The 21,871-nt window shown below is 34.1% G+C and overlaps 1 protein-coding gene across 7 annotated transcripts in view; it reads right to left on the bottom strand.

Annotated features, from left to right (window-relative positions):
* LOC145307655 (long-chain fatty acid transport protein 4-like) overlaps nt 1-21,871 on the bottom strand; it is a 138,966-nt gene that overhangs the window by 8,841 nt on the left and 108,254 nt on the right. For 3 of the 7 annotated variants that reach the window (XR_013875546.1, XM_080150139.1, XM_080150144.1), the window contains exons 2-10: nt 10,445-10,502; nt 8,349-8,494; nt 5,847-5,948; nt 4,923-5,000; nt 4,023-4,132; nt 2,966-3,072; nt 2,036-2,172; nt 1,615-1,643; nt 269-341 (exon numbers count right to left, since the gene is read on the bottom strand). Coding sequence is in view for 6 of the 7 variants with exons in the window: in XM_080150139.1 (XP_080006265.1) it covers nt 269-341; nt 1,615-1,643; nt 2,036-2,172; nt 2,966-3,072; nt 4,023-4,132; nt 4,923-5,000; nt 5,847-5,948; nt 8,349-8,494; nt 10,445-10,459 (797 nt within the window). In the remaining variant the exon portion in view is untranslated. Of the gene's footprint in view, nt 1-268; nt 342-1,614; nt 1,644-2,035; nt 2,173-2,965; nt 3,073-4,022; nt 4,133-4,458; nt 4,479-4,556; nt 4,608-4,724; nt 4,745-4,922; nt 5,001-5,846; nt 5,949-8,067; nt 8,136-8,348; nt 8,495-10,444; nt 10,503-21,871 lie in introns of those variants that run through there. The other 4 variants (XM_080150141.1, XM_080150140.1, XM_080150142.1 and 1 more) reach the window with 4 other exon arrangements.

The following is a 21,871-nucleotide window of genomic DNA, read 5'->3' as shown; positions in this document are numbered from 1 at the left end:
CCTGTATAGCTTTGAAACCGATTAATATCCGGTGGATTATAACTGGTTCTCAGCCATACTGAAAAATTATGTCCAGCATCGTACTAAATCCAGTTTTATACGAATATAAAAAAGGACCTACGTCCTACAATCATAAGATTAAAACCAGTCTTCGACATCTAGGGTCTAAAAAAAATAGTTCTAATCTTATAATTGTACATTTTATATCCGCGGAAAGCTAGGTATTTAGGTATAATACGGTGCGATAAATAACTATTACTCAACTTACCTGGAATGTTTAATAACAGCAGCTTTGGGGAGTCCTGTGGTTCCACTTGTGTAGATGTACAACAGTTTGTCCTAACCATCACCATTTCATTATTATTGGTTAATAAGTTTGGACACTACCAGTTTGGAACCAACCAATCAAAACTCAAAAAAAATGTCTCCAAATTGTCAGGCCAACGAACAAGATAACGTGGTTATAAAACTTTGGGTACCAGTGTAATTAATAGACCAATGTCCCCTCCCTACCTGGTAGATATACTACAGTTTGTCCTAACAATAAACATTTTAGGGACCTAAAGGGATCAGACAATTGAGACATCCCAAATTATGATATAATCCTTATACTAAAGTAACAGGATGTTTGTCTGTCTGTGTGTCTGTCTGTACCGAAGGATCTCGCTAACCGCTGAACCGATCGGGTTCTCCTTAACAGGGTAGATTCTCATGTGTCCTGGGAAGGTTTATAACTATTTTGGGGGAGGGTACCACCACCCTCCCAAGGGAAATGACAAAAAAATCGAAAAAATTTTTAATATTGGGAGACTTCAACGTTTACATATGGTAGGTATCGTAACATAAATAAGGAGACTGCAACGTAACATATGGTAGGTATCGTAACATAAATAATTATCATAGACTTTAACAAACAAAAACATTTAAAGTGCCACTAGAGGCCTCTAGGGGCGTAGCCGCTAGTATAATATAAAATTACCCCTATTAGAAAGTGCAATCATTGGTTAAAAAGTTTGGATACTTCCAATCAAAGATCAATTAAAGTACCCAAATTATTGGTTATAAAACTTTGGGTACCAAGCCAATGTCTCCTTCCTACCTGGTAGATATAAACAACAGTTTATCCTGAGAATTAGCAATTCAGGGACTTAAGGGATAAGACAATGGATAATAAATTGATATACATCACCAATTATGACAAATAAACCCTTTTAGAAAGTGCAATCATTGGTTAAAAAGTTTGGAACCAACTAATCAAAGAGCAATTAAAGTACCCAAATTATTGGTTATAAAACTTTGGTTATCAGTGTAATTTTTAGGCCCCTCAGATAGATATACAACCAATTATAAAGATCTTGATGGATCAGACAAGGATTTATAGCCCAGGGATCTTAAGGGATAAGACATTGGACGATAAACTGATATACATACCCAATGATGATTCACAAAATTAACTACCCCTTCTGTAGATTAAAATCAGTGACGAAATAGAAAGACAGACTTGACTGGAAGATGTATAGAAAAATACAAATTAAATAGTTTGATTTTTTATTGTTAAAAAAATGTAGACTGACACAGACAGACAGACTATAAATCTAAAGAATATGGTTTCCTTGAATCCAATGTTGTCACGAATCTCCTCACTGAAAATAAAAGAGAACAATTTTTTCGCGCATTTTCCGTAGAGTGGTATGTTGGGTTGTAGTCAAATGCGCTTATTAAGTCAAGCTGTTCTTAATTATGACAAAACGCATAGAATAATTGTTTATGCATATGTATCTCTATCAGTCTATCTGTCTGTCTAACTGTTTCTCTATCTGTCTGTCCATCTTTCTAACTATTGTATATCTGTCTGTCCTTCTGTCTGTCTGTCTGTGTGTTTATCTAACTGTCTATCTGTCTGTCTGTATATCTATCTTTCTATCTGTTTCTAGGTGTCTAACTGGCTATCTGTTCTTCTAAATGCCTATCTACCTGTCTGTATGTATGTCTATCTATCTATCTGTCTATCTTTGTATCTATCTGTCTGTCAAACCTGACAGGTAGAGGGGACGCCATGGGGAGGACGACATTTAAATCTACAGCTGATGGAATATTGCAAGGGCCCAGAGAGTAGCAGGGGTAAAACTTGGGCCCACCCTCCATCAACAGACCAAATATGGTTTCCACAGCCTAGATATATTCATAGATAGATAACTAGATAGATAGATAGGTATTAGATAGATAGATAGGTAGTTAGATAGATAGATATGTAGTTAGATAGATAGATAGTTAGTTAGTTCACCTCAGGAGGCTTATATGAAAACTCCTATGGCTAATAAAACTAGCAATACCATGCCATACTAAAGATGTAAAAATTGTATCTACTGCTGTTGGCAGGTGACACATATTAGTGAGAGTAGGGCGAATAGCTTGGAACATAATCAGGTACGTGTAACTCATTAAATGCACAGTTAGGATTTCTGAGACAAAGTTCGTGCAATTGAAGAGTTACTAAACATTATATCCAAGGATAACTGAGAGTAGCCTTTCTCTCCTTCTCTGTCCAAACACAGACAGACAAACAGACAGAGAGACAGACAGACAGATCTATACAGATAGACAGACAGATAGATCGACAGATAGAGAGACAGACAGACAGAGAGAGAGATAGACAAACAGAAAGAAAGACAGATATATAGACACAGACACACACACAGACATAGAGACAGAATAGAGAGATAGTTATTGATAGATAAGGACAGATAGAAAGATAGATGAACAGATAGGATACAGATAGACAGACACACAGACAGACTGACAGAATAGATAGATAGATAAGGACAGACAGACACAGTTAGAAAGACAAATAGATAAACAGATTGTAAGATAGATATGGACAGACAGACAGACAGACACAGTTAGAAAAAGATAGACGCACAGATTTTTAGATAGATAGATAGATGGTTCAAAATCATAATCTTACCTGTGCAAGCTCCGAGGTGAATATAATTGCTTTGCACTTGACCACACTGACAGAATGATACAAAGGGTCACAGCGAAGGTTTGTATTTATCAGGGCGGGTACAACACCTTGTAATAAAATTATATTTGTTTAATTTATAATATTATTTCAACTCAAAAGAGGACATTTGATTCTTCATAAATCTACGGGGCAATCACGTACAAGTATCATGTTTTGCAATCAGCTGATTTTTGTTTACATTTGCAAACAGTCAATTGTCATTTGAGCTAAATTTATGTTCTAACATTGTGATTTATAGCTTACTTTGTGATCTTTATGCTTATAAAAAAATGCGTAGGTTTTTAAAATTCGAATTGCGCTGCTTGTGTTAATGGTGAAAAAAAGGTATCAATACGTATAGAACTGCTATAAACTCTAGTTTTTGGAAATATAAAAATGATTCCTATGCTACGCATAGTATAGGAGCTATGTGTTAAAATGTCCCAACTGACTTCAAACTTGACTTGCGAGTAAATCATTAAATGTTAAAGTAAGGGGTTTGCAAAAAAATGATTAATTTTTTTCTACCATTAACACAAGCTGCGAATTTTTAAAAATCTACGCATTTTTTTTGCTCACCCTATAGAACAAACTTAATGTTTAAGTATTCTCTAAATTTTCATATAAAACGTATGTAAATAATGACAACTATCCAATTATTTGCTAAATCCAATCCAATTAAAATTAGGTATTGGTTGTAAAGTTTGAACACTTCTAGTTTGCAACCAACCAATCAAATCAACAGTTCTCAAAGATTTAGAGCAAATAATAAAATGATATGGTTGGCATAATACTTTGGGTACCAGTATGGTTAAAAATCCAATGAAAATTTACCTGTTTTGCTGAGTCCGAGCCACATACAATAGAAAACAGTAAAACAAAAAAACATTGTTTTTACCAATTTTGCTGTTATTCTGTTTTTTTTTCACGATTTAACCAGTAAAACCAGACTTTTTAATTGTCCGCCGACTTTTCTAGAAAAACCCAGATTAATGCAAACCCTGAATTGACAACTTACCTATTTTGCTGAGACCGAGCCACATACAAACAAATTCTGGTCTATTTGACATGAACAGAGCCACACTGTCCCCCTTACTCAAACCAGTCGATAAGAAATAGTTGGCAATCCTGAACAAAAAATACTCATTTAAAACTTTGGGAACCAGCGAAATTTAGAGTATAATGTCCCCTCTTATATTTGTCAGTCATCCTTATAATAAAGTGAAAGGATCTTTGTCTGTCTTGTCTCTCAGTTTGTAAATAAGGATCTTGCTAACTACTGAACCAATATGGTTCTCCTTTATAGGGGAACTTCTCATAGGTCCTGAGCATACCCACTCACACACACACACACACTCACCTGTTGCTATACTTCTCCACCTGTCTAAATGTCCACTCCTCTACACACACACACACACACACACACACACACACACACACACACACACACTCACCTGTTGCTATATTCCTCCACCTGTCTAAATGTCCACTCCTCTACACACACACACACACACACACACACACACACACACACACACACACACACACTCACCTGTTGCTATACTCCTCCACCTGTCTAAATGTCCACTCCTCTACACACACACACACACACACACACACACACACACACACACCTGTTGCTATACTCCTCCACCTGTCTAAATGTCCACTCCTCTACACACACACACACACACACACACACACACACACACACACTCACCTGTTGCTATATTCCTCCACCTGTCTAAATGTCCACTCCTCTACACACACACACACACACACACACACACTCACCTGTTGCTATACTCCTCCACCTGTCTAAATGTCCACTCCTCTACACACACACACACACACACACACACACACACACACACACACACACACACACACACACACACACACACACACACACACTCACCTGTTGCTATACTCCTCCACCTGTCTAAATGTCCACTCCTCGTCTTTGAAGTAGAACAAAATCTTGTCGGGAAATTTCCTAAATATTAATCATTACAGTTTTCCACGAATATTAAAATAAAAATCATGAACCCGGGGCCTAAATATTAATCATTATCTCTTTTCCAGTATGGCTTCCAAACCGACTAATATCCGCTGGATTGACACTGGTTCTCAACCATATAAAAAAAAATTATGTCTAGCATCGTATTATACCTATCCAGTTTTCTACAAATATAAAAATGTACAATCATAACATTAAAACCAGTTTTAATATCCAGTTAGAACCGGTTCACGGCCATACTGAAAAATCATTTTTAACATCGTCTTAACGACATTTTTCAACAAATATTTAAATAAAATTATAAGGGGGGGGGAGGGTTAATGCAACCATCTCGTAATCAGTGAGCAAATGGCACTTAGAATTCGAATTTCCATCTGAAATTTTGCATAAGTAATCCTTGGTAGGTCGATTTTCCCTAAATCGAACAAAAAGTTGGAAAAGTAACGGCTAACGGCTGGCGGCTCAGCCGTTTTGCCATTTTTTGGATATCTATATTGCAAATTAGTCACTGATTACGAGATGGTTGCATAAAAAATAACAATTTTAATAGTCCCGGCCTTCAGTCCCTCGGGGATAACATAAACGTTTGGACAACAAACTTACTGAACCAACCAACCAAAATTCAATAAAAGTCCCCAAAGTTGTAAAACCAACGTATAAGACAACGTTATTATAAAACTTTGGGGACTAGTGTAATAAACACCCCATTGACACCTCCCTCCCTGGAAGTGTCCACTCAAAAAATTCAATAATAGTCCCCAAAGTTGTAAAACCAACGTATAAGACAACATTATCATAAAACTTTGGGGACTAAAGTGTCACCTGACCGACTCTGCAAACATTTTGGGTACCGTCAAATTTCTCCTCTCCGCTCTTTTAACATGGAACACAAGTCTGATTATCTTCACAACTGCCCTCACATCCCTACATTAATTTAAAATGTAAAATAATAATTAGGGTTGGCAATCCGTATCTGAATCCGGAATCCGCCCAATTTTGGAATCCGAATCCGTTTTTTAATACCTAGCGGATTCGGATTCTTAATTGGTAGGCTAAAATTAGCGTCTTGAGTTTTTTTCTGTCAACTCCCGCTTTTTGAAGGCAAAGATTATCATCATTATATAAAAAATCTTTTAAAATTTGGTTCGATTCTCGGAAGTGAATTATAGAGAACATTAAATTTTAGGACATATGTAGCACTTAATTTTTTTAATTAAAAAAAAGCCTTTTGAAATATTGCTAGAATCCGAAATCCGCCAAAAATAAGAATCCGGAATCCGCGGGAATCCGCCATTTTTTTGACGGATTCTTGTAAGAATCCGAATCCGGTCCAAAAATTTGACGGATTGCCAACCCAAATAATAATATTTACCTAATGGAAAAATAAATGTTTGAGTCAGGGAGAGAGGGGACATAGGACTGTTTTTTACTCTAGTCCATAAAGTTTTATATTAACGTTTTATTATTCGTTATTCATGCAAATTTTGAAATCGATAGGGCAATTCTAGCATGCCTAAATTAACGAATAAAGCAATCCGTTACGGAAGGGCCCTAATTATAGAAAAGCTTCGCTTTTAAAAACAGGTCACATCCGCTGGATTGAAACCGGTTCTCAGCCATACTATCCGCATAATATCCGCAGAAAGATGTCTATAATACGGGGCAATAAAAAACTATAAAGTACAGAGATCTAAAGGGATAAGACAATGACTGATAAATTGATGTACTGTACATCCCCGATAATGATACACAAACTACTCTAAATTATTAGAGAATGAGGGGACAATGGGCTGTTTTTTACTCTAGTCCATAAAGTTTTATATATACGTTTTATTGTTCGTTGGCTTAACAACTTTGGGGACTTTAGTGTATTTTGATTGGTCGATTCCTTAAAGTGAGTGTTATGACGTTTTAACTACTAATTGTAATCTACAGGAAGGCTAATTTTCTGTATCATCATTGGGTATGTACATTTATTTATCGACCTTTTGATCCCTTCTTTCGCACCAACATCCTTGCCCAAGTGTTGGGGAACTTTTCCGTCTGCTAGCAAATTGCTTTCAGTTCTTTTGTAGCGACTTGTTTGTGTTTATATTTCCGCCGCTATTGGCTGATATTCAAAGACCCAAATTAAAGTCGACACAATTAGTGGTTAAAACTTTTGTACATTTAACTCAATAATAAAATATTTAGGTATTAAAATATTTAATTAAAGTTCCCAAAGTTATTAATTCAACGAATGAGAGTTTATTATGAAACTTTGGGGACTGGTGTTATTAACAACCCAATGTCCCCTTCCTCACTGAATAAAAGATTAGTTTTGAAATGTTAATTATCGCATCCTATTATAGACAGCTTTCCGTGGATATTAATATAAGAAATGTAAGATTTGTACCAGTTTTTGAAAGCCCCAAACCTACCTAGGAAGAGTTTTAATTACCTACCTGGGAAAAGGGGGGCTTTAACCCTGCGGGGCAATCATTAACATTTACCTAACCTAACTTAACCTAAAATAACCTATCAAAAGCTAAAGTGAAAATACAACAAAACGCCCCTAAAGAGGCAATGTCACAAAACCGCAATACCCAAGACTTTTAATTTAGATGAACCCGATCGGTTCAGCGGTTAGCAGCGAGATCCTTCGGTACAAACAAACAGATAGACGGACATCTTGTTACTTTATTATATAAGTTGAAATATAAGTTGAAAAGTTGGTTTAGGCACTGCTAGTTTGAAGCATTCAATCAATATCCTAAAATAAAGTAACAGGATGTTTGTCTGTGTGTCTGTACCAAAGGATCTTGCTAACCACTGAACCGATGTGGTTCTCCTTTACAGGATAGCTTCTCATTGGTCCTGGGAAGGTTTATAACTATTTTGAGGGAGGTAACGCCACCCTCCAAAGAGAAATCGCCCCTAGAAAAAAATCCCCCCCTTAATTTTTTTTTAAAAATTTTCTTTAGATATATAAATCTAAAAATTGGGTTATTAAGTTCAACTTCCTCCTCCATAAGTGCCCCTTAGAAACCTCTAAATAACCTACCTAGGAAGTGTTTTAATGATGATCTTGGCTGTATGAGCGCCCCCAGTTAGAAGCCAGGCGCCGCAAAAATTTAAATTGGACGTACGGACATTCTGGTATCGATAATAGAGTTGCTTCGCTTTCTAAATTGTACCTTATTACTACAGGAATCACCATGCAAAGTTTGAAATCGATATTACAACTCTTAACATGCATAAATTAACGAAGAGAGCTATCCATTACGTACGGACGGACCTTAATTATAGAAAGGCTTAGCTTTTGAAAATAGTTAAATAACATACCTGGGAAGTGTTTTAATGATGATCTTGGCTGTATGGGCGCCGCCAGTGAGTAGCCAAGCGCCCCCAATCAAGGACATCTTGGCCCACAGGCTCAGCCGGTCCCCGAGGACACTCAGCGAGGCCCCAAGGCAGACCAGCAGTGACAGCTGAAACATTATTGGTTGAAAAGTTTGGACATTGAACTAACATATTAATAGAATTAGCCAAAGTATTTGAGGTAATTATAAAACTTTGGGTACTAGTTTAATTTATCAGCAGTGTTTCGGATCCGCATTGACTGTATGCGGATCCTTGACAATAAAAATAAAATCACCAAATTTTTCAAAAAATATTTATTCTTTAATTCGAAGTCAAAAATACTTTTAATTTTCAAGACTGAACCTAAACCTTAAAGATCTGAGATTTTATATAAAGGGGACTATCCACGAACAAGAGCAAGTGATTCTAAGCACCTTCCAGCATTGATCCTTGGCATTTTTTTAGTGAATGTACTAGGTTCATGTTTATTATTTGGTTTATCGACTAAAAAGTTAGGTTTCACCATGGTTTTATATGAAAAAACTTTGAAATGTTAAGCATAGTTTGGTGCAAATTCCTCAAATGTTTTGATGAGTTCAAACTGTTGTTTAAAAGCTTTGACACAAAAGTATATCATTTTGATTAAAAATGTAGGTTTAGAAAAGGGTTGGTAGCTTGTAATACTTTAAACAGTTTAATTAATGTACTTTTGCAATTTACAGCATTTAATGCTTTTATTTTATTTTGTCCCTTGAACTCAACAAAGCAGTAGATGTTATTGTATCCTAAAATGCTTTACATTTTAAAGTTTTTTTCATATAAAACCATGGTGAAGCATAACTTTTAAGTCGATAAACCAAATATTTAACATAAACCTATTATATTCACTAAAAAAATACTACGGATCAATGTTGGAAGGTGCTTAAAATCACTTGCTCATGTTCGTGGATAGTCCTCTTTAGGTAGATTTTTCCATTTTTTCCGCATTTTTTGAGTCCAAGGATCCGGATCCGGATCCGAAACTCTGTTTATCAGGAATATAATACGTCATCAATGAATATAAAATGTACAGAGAGAGAGAGGGGACAATGGGCTGTTTATTACACTAGTCCCCAAAGTTTTATTATAACATTTTCTTATTTGGTAGCTTAACAACTTTGGGGACTTTAGTGAATATTGTATTGATTGGCTGTTTGTTGAGTGTTCAAACGTTTCAACTATTAATTTTAATCAACTGAAGGGGTAAGTTTGTGTATCATCATTGGGAGATGTTATCAATATATCGGCCATTGTCTTATCCCTTTAGATCCCTGTAGAATATACGTGGATATTATGATAATCGTGAAAACATGGACATCATTTATTGGTCAGTTCGTGCATCCAGTAGGAGGGGAGGAGATGGGGTAAAGGGGGTAGATAGAAGAATCTTTAATTTAGCTTGCTACAAGTTTCAATTGATCAGAGTAAATAATAATCTGGTGTAAGATCCAAGGATCTAAAGGGATAAGACGATGACTGATATATTGATATACATCCCCAATTAAAATACACAAAATTAAACTTTTTGTTGATTACATTTAGTGGTTGAAACGTTTAGACATTCAACTTAATGCATCAACCAATCAAAATTCTGTAAAAGTACTCAAAGATGTTAAGCCTACAATTAAGAAAACGTTATTATAACACTTTAGGGACTTGTGTAATAAACAGCCTTTAGAAAAATCCCAATATTAATATTCTACTTCTTATTTCTAAATTCTTGTAAATATTAGAGGTGGGGGGGGGGGGGGGGTTAATTCTCCAACCCTACCTCCTTTGGGAGCGATGCCCCTAGAATGGTTATTTATCAAATCATACCTATAACCTATAGATTAGCAATCCGCGGATATTAGAATGATAATTTTAAGATAAAAACCAGTTTTGTATTTCAATATTTGTAGAAAACTGTAATACGATGCTATACAATAAGATTTTTCAGTACGACCAAGAACCGGCTCTCATCCAGCGGATATTAATCGGTTTGGAAGCCATACTGGAATAGTTATAAACAACTTTCCACGAATATTAAAATAATTTACCTTTGCACTCAACATTTCTAAATCTCAGGCCGTGTCTCTCATTTGAATTATTTATTCTGAAAATATAATGGATTTATTATTACTTGGATATTACACCAGATTATCATGTACTCTATTAAAGTAAAACTTGTAGCTGGCTAAAATAACAATCCCTCATCCAATCCCCCGAAAGTTCAATCGAACATAATATAGGTAAAAGAAATTTAATTATAATTTTCTCATTAGGTAATTTTAAAAACTTTAAAAAACATACATAAATAACATTATTAAAAGCGAAGCTTTTCTATAATTAGGGTCGGTCCGTCCGTCCGTCCGTACGTCCGTCCGTCCGTCCGTCCGTCCGAGACAGTTAGCTTTTATTCGTTAATTTAAGCATGTTAGAATTGTCCTATCGATTTCAAACTTTGCATGGTGATTTCTGTAGTAGTTAGGTACGATTTAGAAAGCGTAGCAACTCTATAATCATTACCAAAATGTCCGTACGTCCATTTTAAACATGTTGATTTTTTTACTTTTTTTAAATAGCTTTTTTCGTTAATTTAGGCATGTTAGAATTGTCCTATCGATTTCAAATTTTGCATGGTAATTCCTGTAATAGTTAGGTACGATTTAGAAAGCGTAGCAACTCTATAATCATTACCAGTATGTCCGTACGTCCATTATAAACATGTTGATTTTTCTACTTTTTTAACAACAAATTTTTATATGATCTAATTATCCGTTTGATCTGATATTTGGTATATTGATTCCTGGGACAACAAAGAACAATATTTTAAGCGAAGCAACTCTATAATCAAGCACTAAAGATGTAAGTATGTCCATGAACATTATCCTGTATCAAGCAGTTTTTCAACAAATTCACTTACAATTTTGCTTCGAATCTTATACTTTTATATTCTGATTATTCAGCTAAGACACTATACAAGTATTAATGTCCGTTTGTCCTACCGTTTCAGTGCTTCGCTTTTATGGATGTTGTCATCCTTGTTTTATAAATAGTTAACTCACAAACAAAATATGAACATTATAAATTGTTTTGAACATGTTTGCTCTCTTCAGATGTCAATGTAAAACTAAAGTTTAGAAATAAAATTAATTTTCTCGTATTCATTCGAATCCGGTGGATAGGAACCGGTTCTCATCCATACGAAAAAAACTATGTCTAGCATCGTATTATATCCAGCTTTCTACGAATATAGAAATGTACAATCATAAGATTAAAGATTAATTGTACATTCTATATCCGCGGAAAGCCGTTTATAATACGATGCGAGAAATAACTATTAACGGATTTTTAAAAGTATTTTGGAAGATTTTTTGTACATAATATTTTTTAATACATGTAATTTATATATATTGGATTACAACATTTATAAGTAGCGAAGCACATAAAAATCACGGATGGACAAACGGACAAAATGATGTATACAGCAGAGGTTCAGTGGTCATATAAAAAAATACCAGTAACCATAGTTAAGATGCAGCCTAAATTGGCGTTTCGGCCGTTTATCTTGAAATGCACCAGAAAAATTCATATTTCCCCTTGTTTCTAACTGACAGTTGATTAGAGTAAAACACTAGAGGGAGAAAGGGTTAAATGACTGTATTTCCCTTCTCTAACGACCTTGTGCCAACTCTCAATTGAATCTTTGAAAATCAAACAATGGTGTCAATACTGATAGTATTAACACAACCAAGAAGCAGAAAATATTTTTCTAGCAGACGTAAAAGGTCATTGGAAAAGGGTGTGAAAATTAGTTATCTGTATATAATTATACATACATCTATACTATAGATCTGTTGATAGACGGACGGACATTTCGAATTGTTGATTAAAAAAATAATAGCGACTTCACCCGTTTATTTTTTCACCCGTATATAATTATACATACATCTATACTATAGATCTGTTGATAGACGGACGGACATTTCGAATTGCTGATTAAAAAAATAATAGCGGCTTCACCCGTTTATTTTTTTAAGCCGAAGACTCCAAAAAAAAATTTGGGGGGGGTGTGGTCCTCCACCCCCCAAGAAAATAGCCTAAAACCACCACAGGACCAATAGGTATATTCCCCGAAAAGTAAAATCCGATCGGTTCAGTGGTTACAAGATCTTAAGGTACAGACAGACGGACGGACAGACAGACATCATTCTACTTTGTATTATAGATAATTTAACTAGGTAAGGAAAACAAACCACAAAATAGAAGATTAAATTATGTAATATAAAAACAAGGATGACAACATTCAAAAGTCAAAGTTGCAATGCAAAAAAGGAAAAAGTTATGAACAGTTCATGAAAGGTCAGAGAGGGAGGGGACATTGGACTGTTTATTACACTAGTCCCCAAAGTTTTATAACAACGTTTTCTTATTTGTTGGCTTAACAATTTTTATTGGTTGATTTATCAAACTGAGTGTTCAAGTGTATCAACCAATTATTTTAATTTACAATAGGGGTATTTTGTGTATAATCATTAAGGTTGTACATCAATTTAACCATAGCAAAAAACTACTCGAACCTTATTTTCAATTTGTGTCAAAATATGATGGGGGGTGGGGGGGGGGTTGCAGTGTTCAGCTAAAACTTTGTGGAAAATCACCAGTAAAATATAATAGCATAGGAAATATCTTTTTTTTTCAACCAGCATAATACCTTAAATAGCAGCAAAGGAAATAGAGTTATTCTCTAAACATAATTTGACTTATAGAGTAACCTCACTAATTAAAAAATGTTCGAAAATAATTCACAAAAATGTGGGAAAGTCAATACGCACTTTTGCCACAAGAGTTTAGCGCTAACTAGAATATGTAACTAGAAAGTAGAAATACAATGGATGTATTATTACTTGGATATTATACCAGATTATTATGTACTATAATAAAATGATGCTTGCTGCGGGTTAACATAACGATCAACCACATCACCTTTCCTCCTACTGTATAAAAAAATCTTACCAATAAAAGACATATGAAATAGCAACCTAAATTGACAATTTTTCCCCTGTCATAATATCCATGTATATTCTACATCCATAGTTGCATAGTTTACCGCGCTGTTTTTCAACTCTACCTTTCCCCTATTCGACTTTTTACTCCATTAGTATTAGGCCCAGCAAAGGACCCCCCCCTCCCTTTTTTTATAGGCCCAGCAGAGTACTCCCCCCCCCTTAGAATTAAGAGAATATACAGGGTAAAAAGATAGATAAATTAACAGGGATCTAAAGGGATAAGACAATGGCCAATAAATTAATGTACATCCCCAATGATGATACACAAAAATTAGTGTAGAGTAAGATTAATGGTGAGGAATTTTTTAACGCTCAACTTAATAAACCAACCAATCAAAATCCACTAAAATCCTCATAGTTATTAAGCCAACGAATAAAAAAATAACCAATTTTCCCTTCTCTCTCTGATTTAGTAATCCTTATCATAATAAAGTAACTGGATGTTTTTCTGTGTGTTTGTACTGAAGGATCTCTATTGACTGCTGGTTCGATATGGTTCTCCTTTACAGCAGAGGAAAGATTTATTACCATCTTGGGGGGGGGGGGGGGAGGGGGGTAACTCCACCTCAAGAAAGAAATAAACCTTGAAAAATTCCCCCCCATGAATTTTTTTAAAATTTTATAAAACTACCTAAACTAAAGAGGGCTACCCCACCTTCCCCCTTCTAAAATGCCCCTAGAGGCCTCTAGGAGTGAAAAAAAAACACTAATATCTTATCCTAAAATATGTATAGTGTATTAAACAGCCTAATGTCCCATCCCTCCATTCTTTAAAGGAAAACTAGTGGCTGCGCCCCTAACATCAAGAGGTTCTGCATTCGAAGGGATATGAAAGTGCATAAAAAATAGCCTAATACCATACACAGCCTAAATTACATATCCTAAAACAATCACAGGACCCATAAGAAGCTTCACTGTAAAGGAAAACCATATCAGTTCAGCAGTTATTGAGATCCTTCGCTACAAACAAAAAATCTTACTTTATATCATAGGATTGGTAGGGTCAAGCGGGGCATTAACCGGTAAGGGGCATTACTGGTAATTTTTTACCCACCTTCAGAAAATGACATTTTTCTCCATGTTCTAATCGACTGACAGAAAAAAAAACATAAAACCAAATTTGTTCCTTATCAAATTGCCTACAAAAAAGTATAAAATGAAATTTTCGTGAGATAAATTTTAAGGGTACATTTGGGGTCTCAAAGTCAGACGAAAAATTTTTTTGTTCAAAAATTTTTTCACCTAGGTGTATAAAGATCGACCTACACAAAAATTGGTAAGACCTAGAACTGATCCGTAAAAACCTTTTAAACTAAGAATTGCCCGCTCTTTCCTAATCCGTTGAGAGCTTAAATGTAGAGTTAATATTTTTTTCAAAAATGACCAAAGTTCGCGCGGGGTATTTTTCGGTAACGTCGAAAAAAAAATTCAAATTCGATTTTTAAGATCAATTTTCAGGTTTTCTTTGGTAAAATCTAAAATTCAATATGGGCTTTTTAAGAATTAGGCCAAAAAGTGAATAGAACAGTTTTTTTTATAGAAAAAAATTAAATTTAATTTTTTAAGAAAATTTTTGTGAAAAAAAAATCAAAATTTCTTGTCTTAAAAAAAAATGATTTTCGACATAGAAGGAATAGTCTGATCTTTATGAAAATTTTTGTGGATAATCCCTATAACCTATACTAATTATGATTATTTATGTTTGACTGGCTGTTTGGCCGTTTTTCATCGATTTTTTTAGGTTGAAAAGACGTTACCCACAATGCCCCACCGTGGGGCATTTATCGGTAATTTCTTTGAGTCCAATTATGACAAACTTCTAAAAGTCCTAGGATAACGTCCTATTAGGACCTGATAGTCCTTTCCATAAGCTTTCTAATGGTCTTGGTCCCATTTAAAAATATTAATATTTACCCCATTTTTTTTCAAAAAACCGAAAAAATTACCGGTAATGCCCCGCCTCACCATAAATTCATTTTTTACAACAAATTTTTCTGTTCCTTTATTCTTGAATAAAATTGGAGGCCGGACTTTCTTTCTGCAGTTGCCGAATCATTATTTTAAGTCAGGCAACGAAAAAAATGAGAAAGGATGACATAGCATTGTTTAGTATACTAGTCCCCAAAGTTTTATAATAACGTTATATCTCCGCTGGCTTACCACCTTTGGGGACTTTAATCAAATTGTAATTGGTTGTTTCATGAAGTTGAGTGTCCAAACATTTTATCCACTAATTGTAGTCTACAATAGGAGAAATATTGGGAATATACATCAATTTAACGGCCATTGTCTTATCCCTTTAGATTCCTGAGAATTTTAGGTTGGCAACGTAATTCCTATGCCGGGTATAGACACACACACACAAATAATCATAATATTACATAAGGGTAAACAGTATATAATCGTAGGAAATTATATAATTTGGCCTCAAAATTTTACAACATGACGTTATGGCATGTTTGTATTTACGTATTATTTGAATTATGCAATTAAAACTTAAAGGGAAGCTTTTCAAAAATAAGGGTAGGTCCGTCCGTAATGGTTAGCTCTTTTCGTTAATTTAAACAGTTTAGAATTGTCCTATCGATTTAAAACTTTGCATGATGATTCCTAAAACAACTAGGTACAAATTAAAAAGTGAAGCTACTCTATAAACATCACCAGAAAGTCCGTACGTCCATTTAAAACATAATGACTTTTTACTTTTGTTCCCAGTATGGCTTCTACTATTAATATCCGCTGGGTTAGAACTGGATCTCAACCAATAATGAAAAATCATATATATAGCATCGTAATACAGACAATTTTCCACGAATATTAAATAGAAAAATGATAAGATAAAAACCAGTTTTGTTAACCCCAAGGCGCCAACGGCCCGTCTGAATAACCTAAATCTAGCTCACCACTGAACCGATTAACTCCAGGGATCTAAAGGGATAAGACAATGGTCAATAAATTACTGTACCTCCCCGAAGATGGTAAACAAAATTACCCCTTCTGAGATGGGTTTTTAAAAGATGCCGCGTTTTTTCTCGACATTTTTTACGCTATGAATAACAAGCGCGGCATTCGCGAAATCTAAACAGAGTATACAACTATTTATTTAATCATTTCGCTTTTGTTGGTACATCCTTTTTAAAAGAAAAACAAATTATCTTAAATCCATTTTTGCTGCATATTAATTAATATATCTTTTAGAGCTATATTAGACATTATACAAATGGCTAAAAAAATAATTTTAAAATCTTTAATTTTTAATTTGTATACTCTGTTTAGATTTCGCGAATGCCGCGCTTGTTATTCATAGCTTAAAAAATGTCAGGAAAAAACGCGGCATCTTTTAAAAACCCAACTCTGTAGATTACAATTAGCAGTTGAAAGCTTTGGGCACCCAAATTGATGCACCAACCATTAAAACTCAATAACAATTCCCAAAGTTTTTTAGTCAGCAAATAAGAAAACATTATTATACAACTTTGGGTACTAGTGTAATAATCCCGAATGTCCCCCTGGATTAACTCTCTCATTATCTATAATACAAAGTAGAATGATGTCTGTCCGTCCATCTGTCTGTCACTTAAGATCTCCGTAACCACTGAACCGATTGGATTCTACTCTTCAGGGAATATACCTACTGGTCCTGTGGTGGTCTTAGGTTATTTTCTTTGGGGGGGGGGGGGGAAGCCCCTAGAGGCTAGGGGCGAAGCCGCTAGTAAAATATAAAGTATATTATAACAAATATGACAATTTATAGGTCTTCAAACCCGATAAATTCCGCTGAATTATAAACGGTTCTCTGACCCTACTGAAAATTAACGTATCATCTTGAGTTCGTTTTATAGAGAATTTTCCACAGAAAAAAACAAAAATTAGAATTAAAATCAAAAATTGAAATCTACTATCCGCGGAAAACTGTCGATTATACTTTGTGATAAGTAGCTATAAAGTATAATAACATGACAACATGCATAAGTAGCAAATATAAATACATATGTAGATGCACATATATAGAGATAAGACACCGATAAATTGATGTACATCCCCAATGATAGTAATTACACAAAATTACCTCTTTTATAGACCACAATTAGTGGTTGAAACGTTAGGACACTCAACATTAAGAACTGACCAAGCAAAGTTCAGTAAAAGTCCCCAAAGTTTTTAAGCCAACGAATAAGAAAACACTATATATTATATAACTCTGGGGTCAAGTAAAAAAAACAGCCCAACGTCTTATAATATCGATCTTTAATCAAAGTCTTTTATGATACAAACAATTAAAAAAAAATAAGACTGACAACATCCATAATTAAGTATCGAAGCTACCAAAATAAATCATGAATCGGACAAAGTGAATTTAGAGTTGATGTTCAGTTGTCATGTCACAACAAAGAAAAGCTAAAAAGAGAGAAAATGCAAAATTAAGAAAATCAACGAAACCTTTAAAACGTAATTTTTATGTCTTTTAATGAAGCATGACCGACAGACAGATGGACGGACGAAACAATGTATATGGTGCATTATTTGCCAAATGTACCACTTTTCTGCACTACCTCTCCGATTTTGTTAATACTCTATATTTTGGTCCGTTGGGTCATTCAAGGATGCTGGATGGCCAAAAAAAAGTTTCAGAGTCCCTGGATGTCTAGATATCTAGCTATCTATGAAGGTAGGTAACAAAAATTTAAAAAACACCCATTTTTTCACAATTTTAAAAATTAATTTTTTCATCAATCTTACATACAATCTATACATTTTATACACCAAAATGATCGTTTGTTCATGTAAAAAGCACACATAATGCTATTTTGGCCAAAACTCTAATTTTACAGGGTGTCCAACAAAAAGTGTATTTTGGATATCTAGCGTAATACCCAAAATACCTGTCCGAAAAAAATCATTTTTTTTGGCTTAAATCCTGTGTTTTATCTGTGTTCATATGTGGTATATAATGGTTTGGACCACCCGGGACTTTAAGGTTGTCAAATTTCACTTTGGGACACCCTGTAAATGTGATTTTTGCGTCTGTAGAGCTAAAATTTGGTCCAAATTGGCTATTTTTTTTCAAATTACTGTAATATGTGTCTTATATGTTTGGCCATAGTGTTTTCTGACCAGATCAATAATTTCATATTTTTTGGACACCCTGTATTTTCAAAAAAAGAGAAAAAAAAATTTTGGTTTTTTTTAAATTTTTTTTCTATTTTTAATTTATTTAAAATTGTCATATAGATACAGATTTTGACTAATAACAATAATATTTGCCTATTTTACAATTTTTTACACTTTTGGGACACCCTGTGCATGTTTTTGAAAAATGATGGTTTTTGCCCATTTTTGGGTGGAAGGAGTCGTTTTAGGGCCATAGACTATATCTTCATTTTTGTAGAACTTTTCAAGACACATCATTTGTTATTTATGCAAAAACCGCCAAAACCGAATCGTTTTGCCGTTATTCACTGCCGAAGGCGGAATTTTTTTACGATTTTGCTGTTCCGGAGGTTGTAATAGGCATTTGTGGTAAGAAAACGTTGATTTATCAAGATCCCTCTTAAATACTTTTATTTAGGTATTTTAATTTACTAAATTTCATATTAAGTAAAATTTTTTGTGCAGCTAACCGTTTTTCGTCGAGATGGATTTCAATTGTTAAAACAAGAAAATGAAGTGAATATAACATAAATAATTGCTATAACATAAGTGATAAAAGAAACATAAATCATGTGCATTTGAAATTCCTTTTGACAAAAATCGGTTAGATATACAAAAAAAATTTACTTCACATGAAATTTAGTAAATTAAAATGCCTAAATAAAAGTATTTCACAGTTATCTTGATAAATCAACGTCTTCTTACCACAAATGCCCATTAGAACCTCGGGAACGGCAAAAAACGTAAAAAATTCTGCCTTTGGCGGTGAATAACTGCAAAACGGTTCGGTTTTTGCGGTTTTTGCATAAATAACAAATGATGTGTCTTGAAAAGTTCTACAAAAATGAAGAAATAGTCTATGGCCCTAAAACGACTCCTTCCCCCCAAAAATGGGCAAAAACCATCATTTTTCAAAAACATGCACAGGGTGTCCCAAAATTGTAAAAAATTGTAAAATAGGCAAATATTATTGTTATTAGTCAAAATCTGTATCTATATGACAATTTTAAGTAAATTAAAAATAGAAAAAAAATTTAAAAAAAAACAAAATTTTTTTTTCTCTTTTTTTGAAAATACAGGGTGTCCAAAAAAATGAAATTATTGATCAGGTCAGAAAACACTATGGCCAAACATATAAGACACATATTAGAGTAATTTGAAAAAAAATAGCCAATTTGGACCAAGTTTTAGCTCTACAGACGCAAAAATCACATTTACAGGGTGTCCCAAAGTGAAATTTGACAACCTTAAAGTCCCGGGTGGTCCGATCCGTTAAATACCACATATGCACACAGATAAAACACAGGATTTAAGCCAAAAAAAATGATTTTTTTCGGACAGGTATTTTGGGTATTACGCTAGATATCCAAAATACACTTTTTGTTGGACACCCTGTAAAATTAGAGTTTTGGCCAAAATAGCATTATGTGCGCTTTTTACATGAATAAACGATCATTTTGGTGTATAAAATGTATAGATTGTATGTAAGATTGATGAAAAAATTAATTTTTAAAATTGTGAAAAAATGGGTGTTTTTTAAATTTTTGTTACCTACCTTCATAGATAGCTAGATATCTAGACATCCAGGGACTCTGAAACTTTTTTTTGGCCATCCAGCATCCTTGAATGACCCAACGGACCAAAATATAGAGTATTAACAAAATCGGAGAGGTAGTGCAGAAAAGTGGTACATTTGGCAAATAATGCACCATATAATAGATGCGAAAAGTATAATAGGAATCTTCACTAGCTGTGTAAAAAATGTCAACTCTATAAAAACTCACATTCCCCCTCATGGCGTTAATCACGGACTGCATGACATACAGAAATATAGAGTAGCTTCGCTATTAAAAACACACTTTTTAATAAAAACAAAATAAAACGTTGCCAAAAATGTTTTCTTTCTCACTTAAAACTTTTCTGGCTCACACAAAAAGTGCGCAATTAATTACTAGCAGACAACTGTTTACTTTGGTGCGACATTGTTGGACAAATTCTTCACAGTTATTTTTCCCCCTCATATTGTATGTCCGTTTGGCCGTATTTAGCATAATAAAAATATATCAGTGGACCTATTTGGCATAAGTGTCTTGGAAAGAGGAGGGTGGTAGTTTTTTTTCGTCTTCCTAGAAGAATTAATTAACATACAGGAAAATAAAAATGGGAAAATATGTACAGGAAAAATGGTAGATTATAAATGTTTTTAAATAATTTTTGGGCGATTTTTTTTATTATTTTTAATATTTACCGCATTTTTGTACATAATTAAGAATTTTTTTTCATTTTAATACCGTAATATCATCTAAATGTACTTATATCCTCCAAAAAAACGACAAAAATATTTTGGATATGTACGTCTTATATCACAACCTTTGGCCCACTTGACAAAATAGCCAAAAACCTGTTATCTAATATTTAACTGCTTACATGAAAATTTAGGTCCGATTGGTTATGGTTAGGCCGTTTACGAGATTTTAGTGGATTTTCTTTTTTTTAATTAATTGGAACAACGACATTTAGAAATTATTTTTTGTCCGCGGCCTTAGCTCTCCAAAAGTGATTGATTGATTACATTGAAAACAATAACAATTAAACAAACTACCGAAGGACAGGTTAAAATTGGGACATCGTCGTATAATTTTTAATTGGGATCTAAGACTATTGCCGATAAGTTGATGTACATCCCCAATGATAATGCACAAAACTACCCCTTCTAGAGCGTAAAATTAGTGATTGAAACATTTGAACACTCAACTTATATAATAAAACCAACAAATTAAAATTAAGTCCCCAAAGTTGTTGAGCTAAAGTATAAGAAAATGTTATTATAAAACTTTGGGGACTAGTGTAATAAACAGCCCATTGTCCCCTCTCTCTCTCTCTCTCTCTCTCTGGTTTGATCCACAATTTAAGCAACTAGGTTTTAGGCTATTTTGTATAAAGTGGGAAAGATGGAAAAGTTATTGCATCACAACGCCTTAATTAAAGCGCTTTAGTTAAACATAACTTAAAGACGTTAAAAAGGTTTCTACTTCTTCTAGGTGAGAATAAATAAAAAGAGTAGGAAGAATGCCTTGGCCCAAAAACAGGAGCAACTAGCTCAATACCATGCACAGTTAGGACTTCCAGACGAAGGTCGTGCAATCAGAGCGTTGGTTGTATATTTGGTTTTATAAGTTGAGTTAGCCTTGAGTTAGCTTGAGTTAGCTTGTTATTTAACACCCATTCGTGCAAAATTGATTGTAATACGATGCTATACATGAA

This window comes from Acartia tonsa, chromosome 15, assembly GCF_053477335.1.
Source record: "Acartia tonsa isolate MP-2025a chromosome 15, ASM5347733v1, whole genome shotgun sequence".
Taxonomy (NCBI): Eukaryota; Metazoa; Arthropoda; class Copepoda; order Calanoida; family Acartiidae; genus Acartia; species Acartia tonsa.
This window is presented reverse-complemented; position numbering and strand designations above follow the sequence as displayed.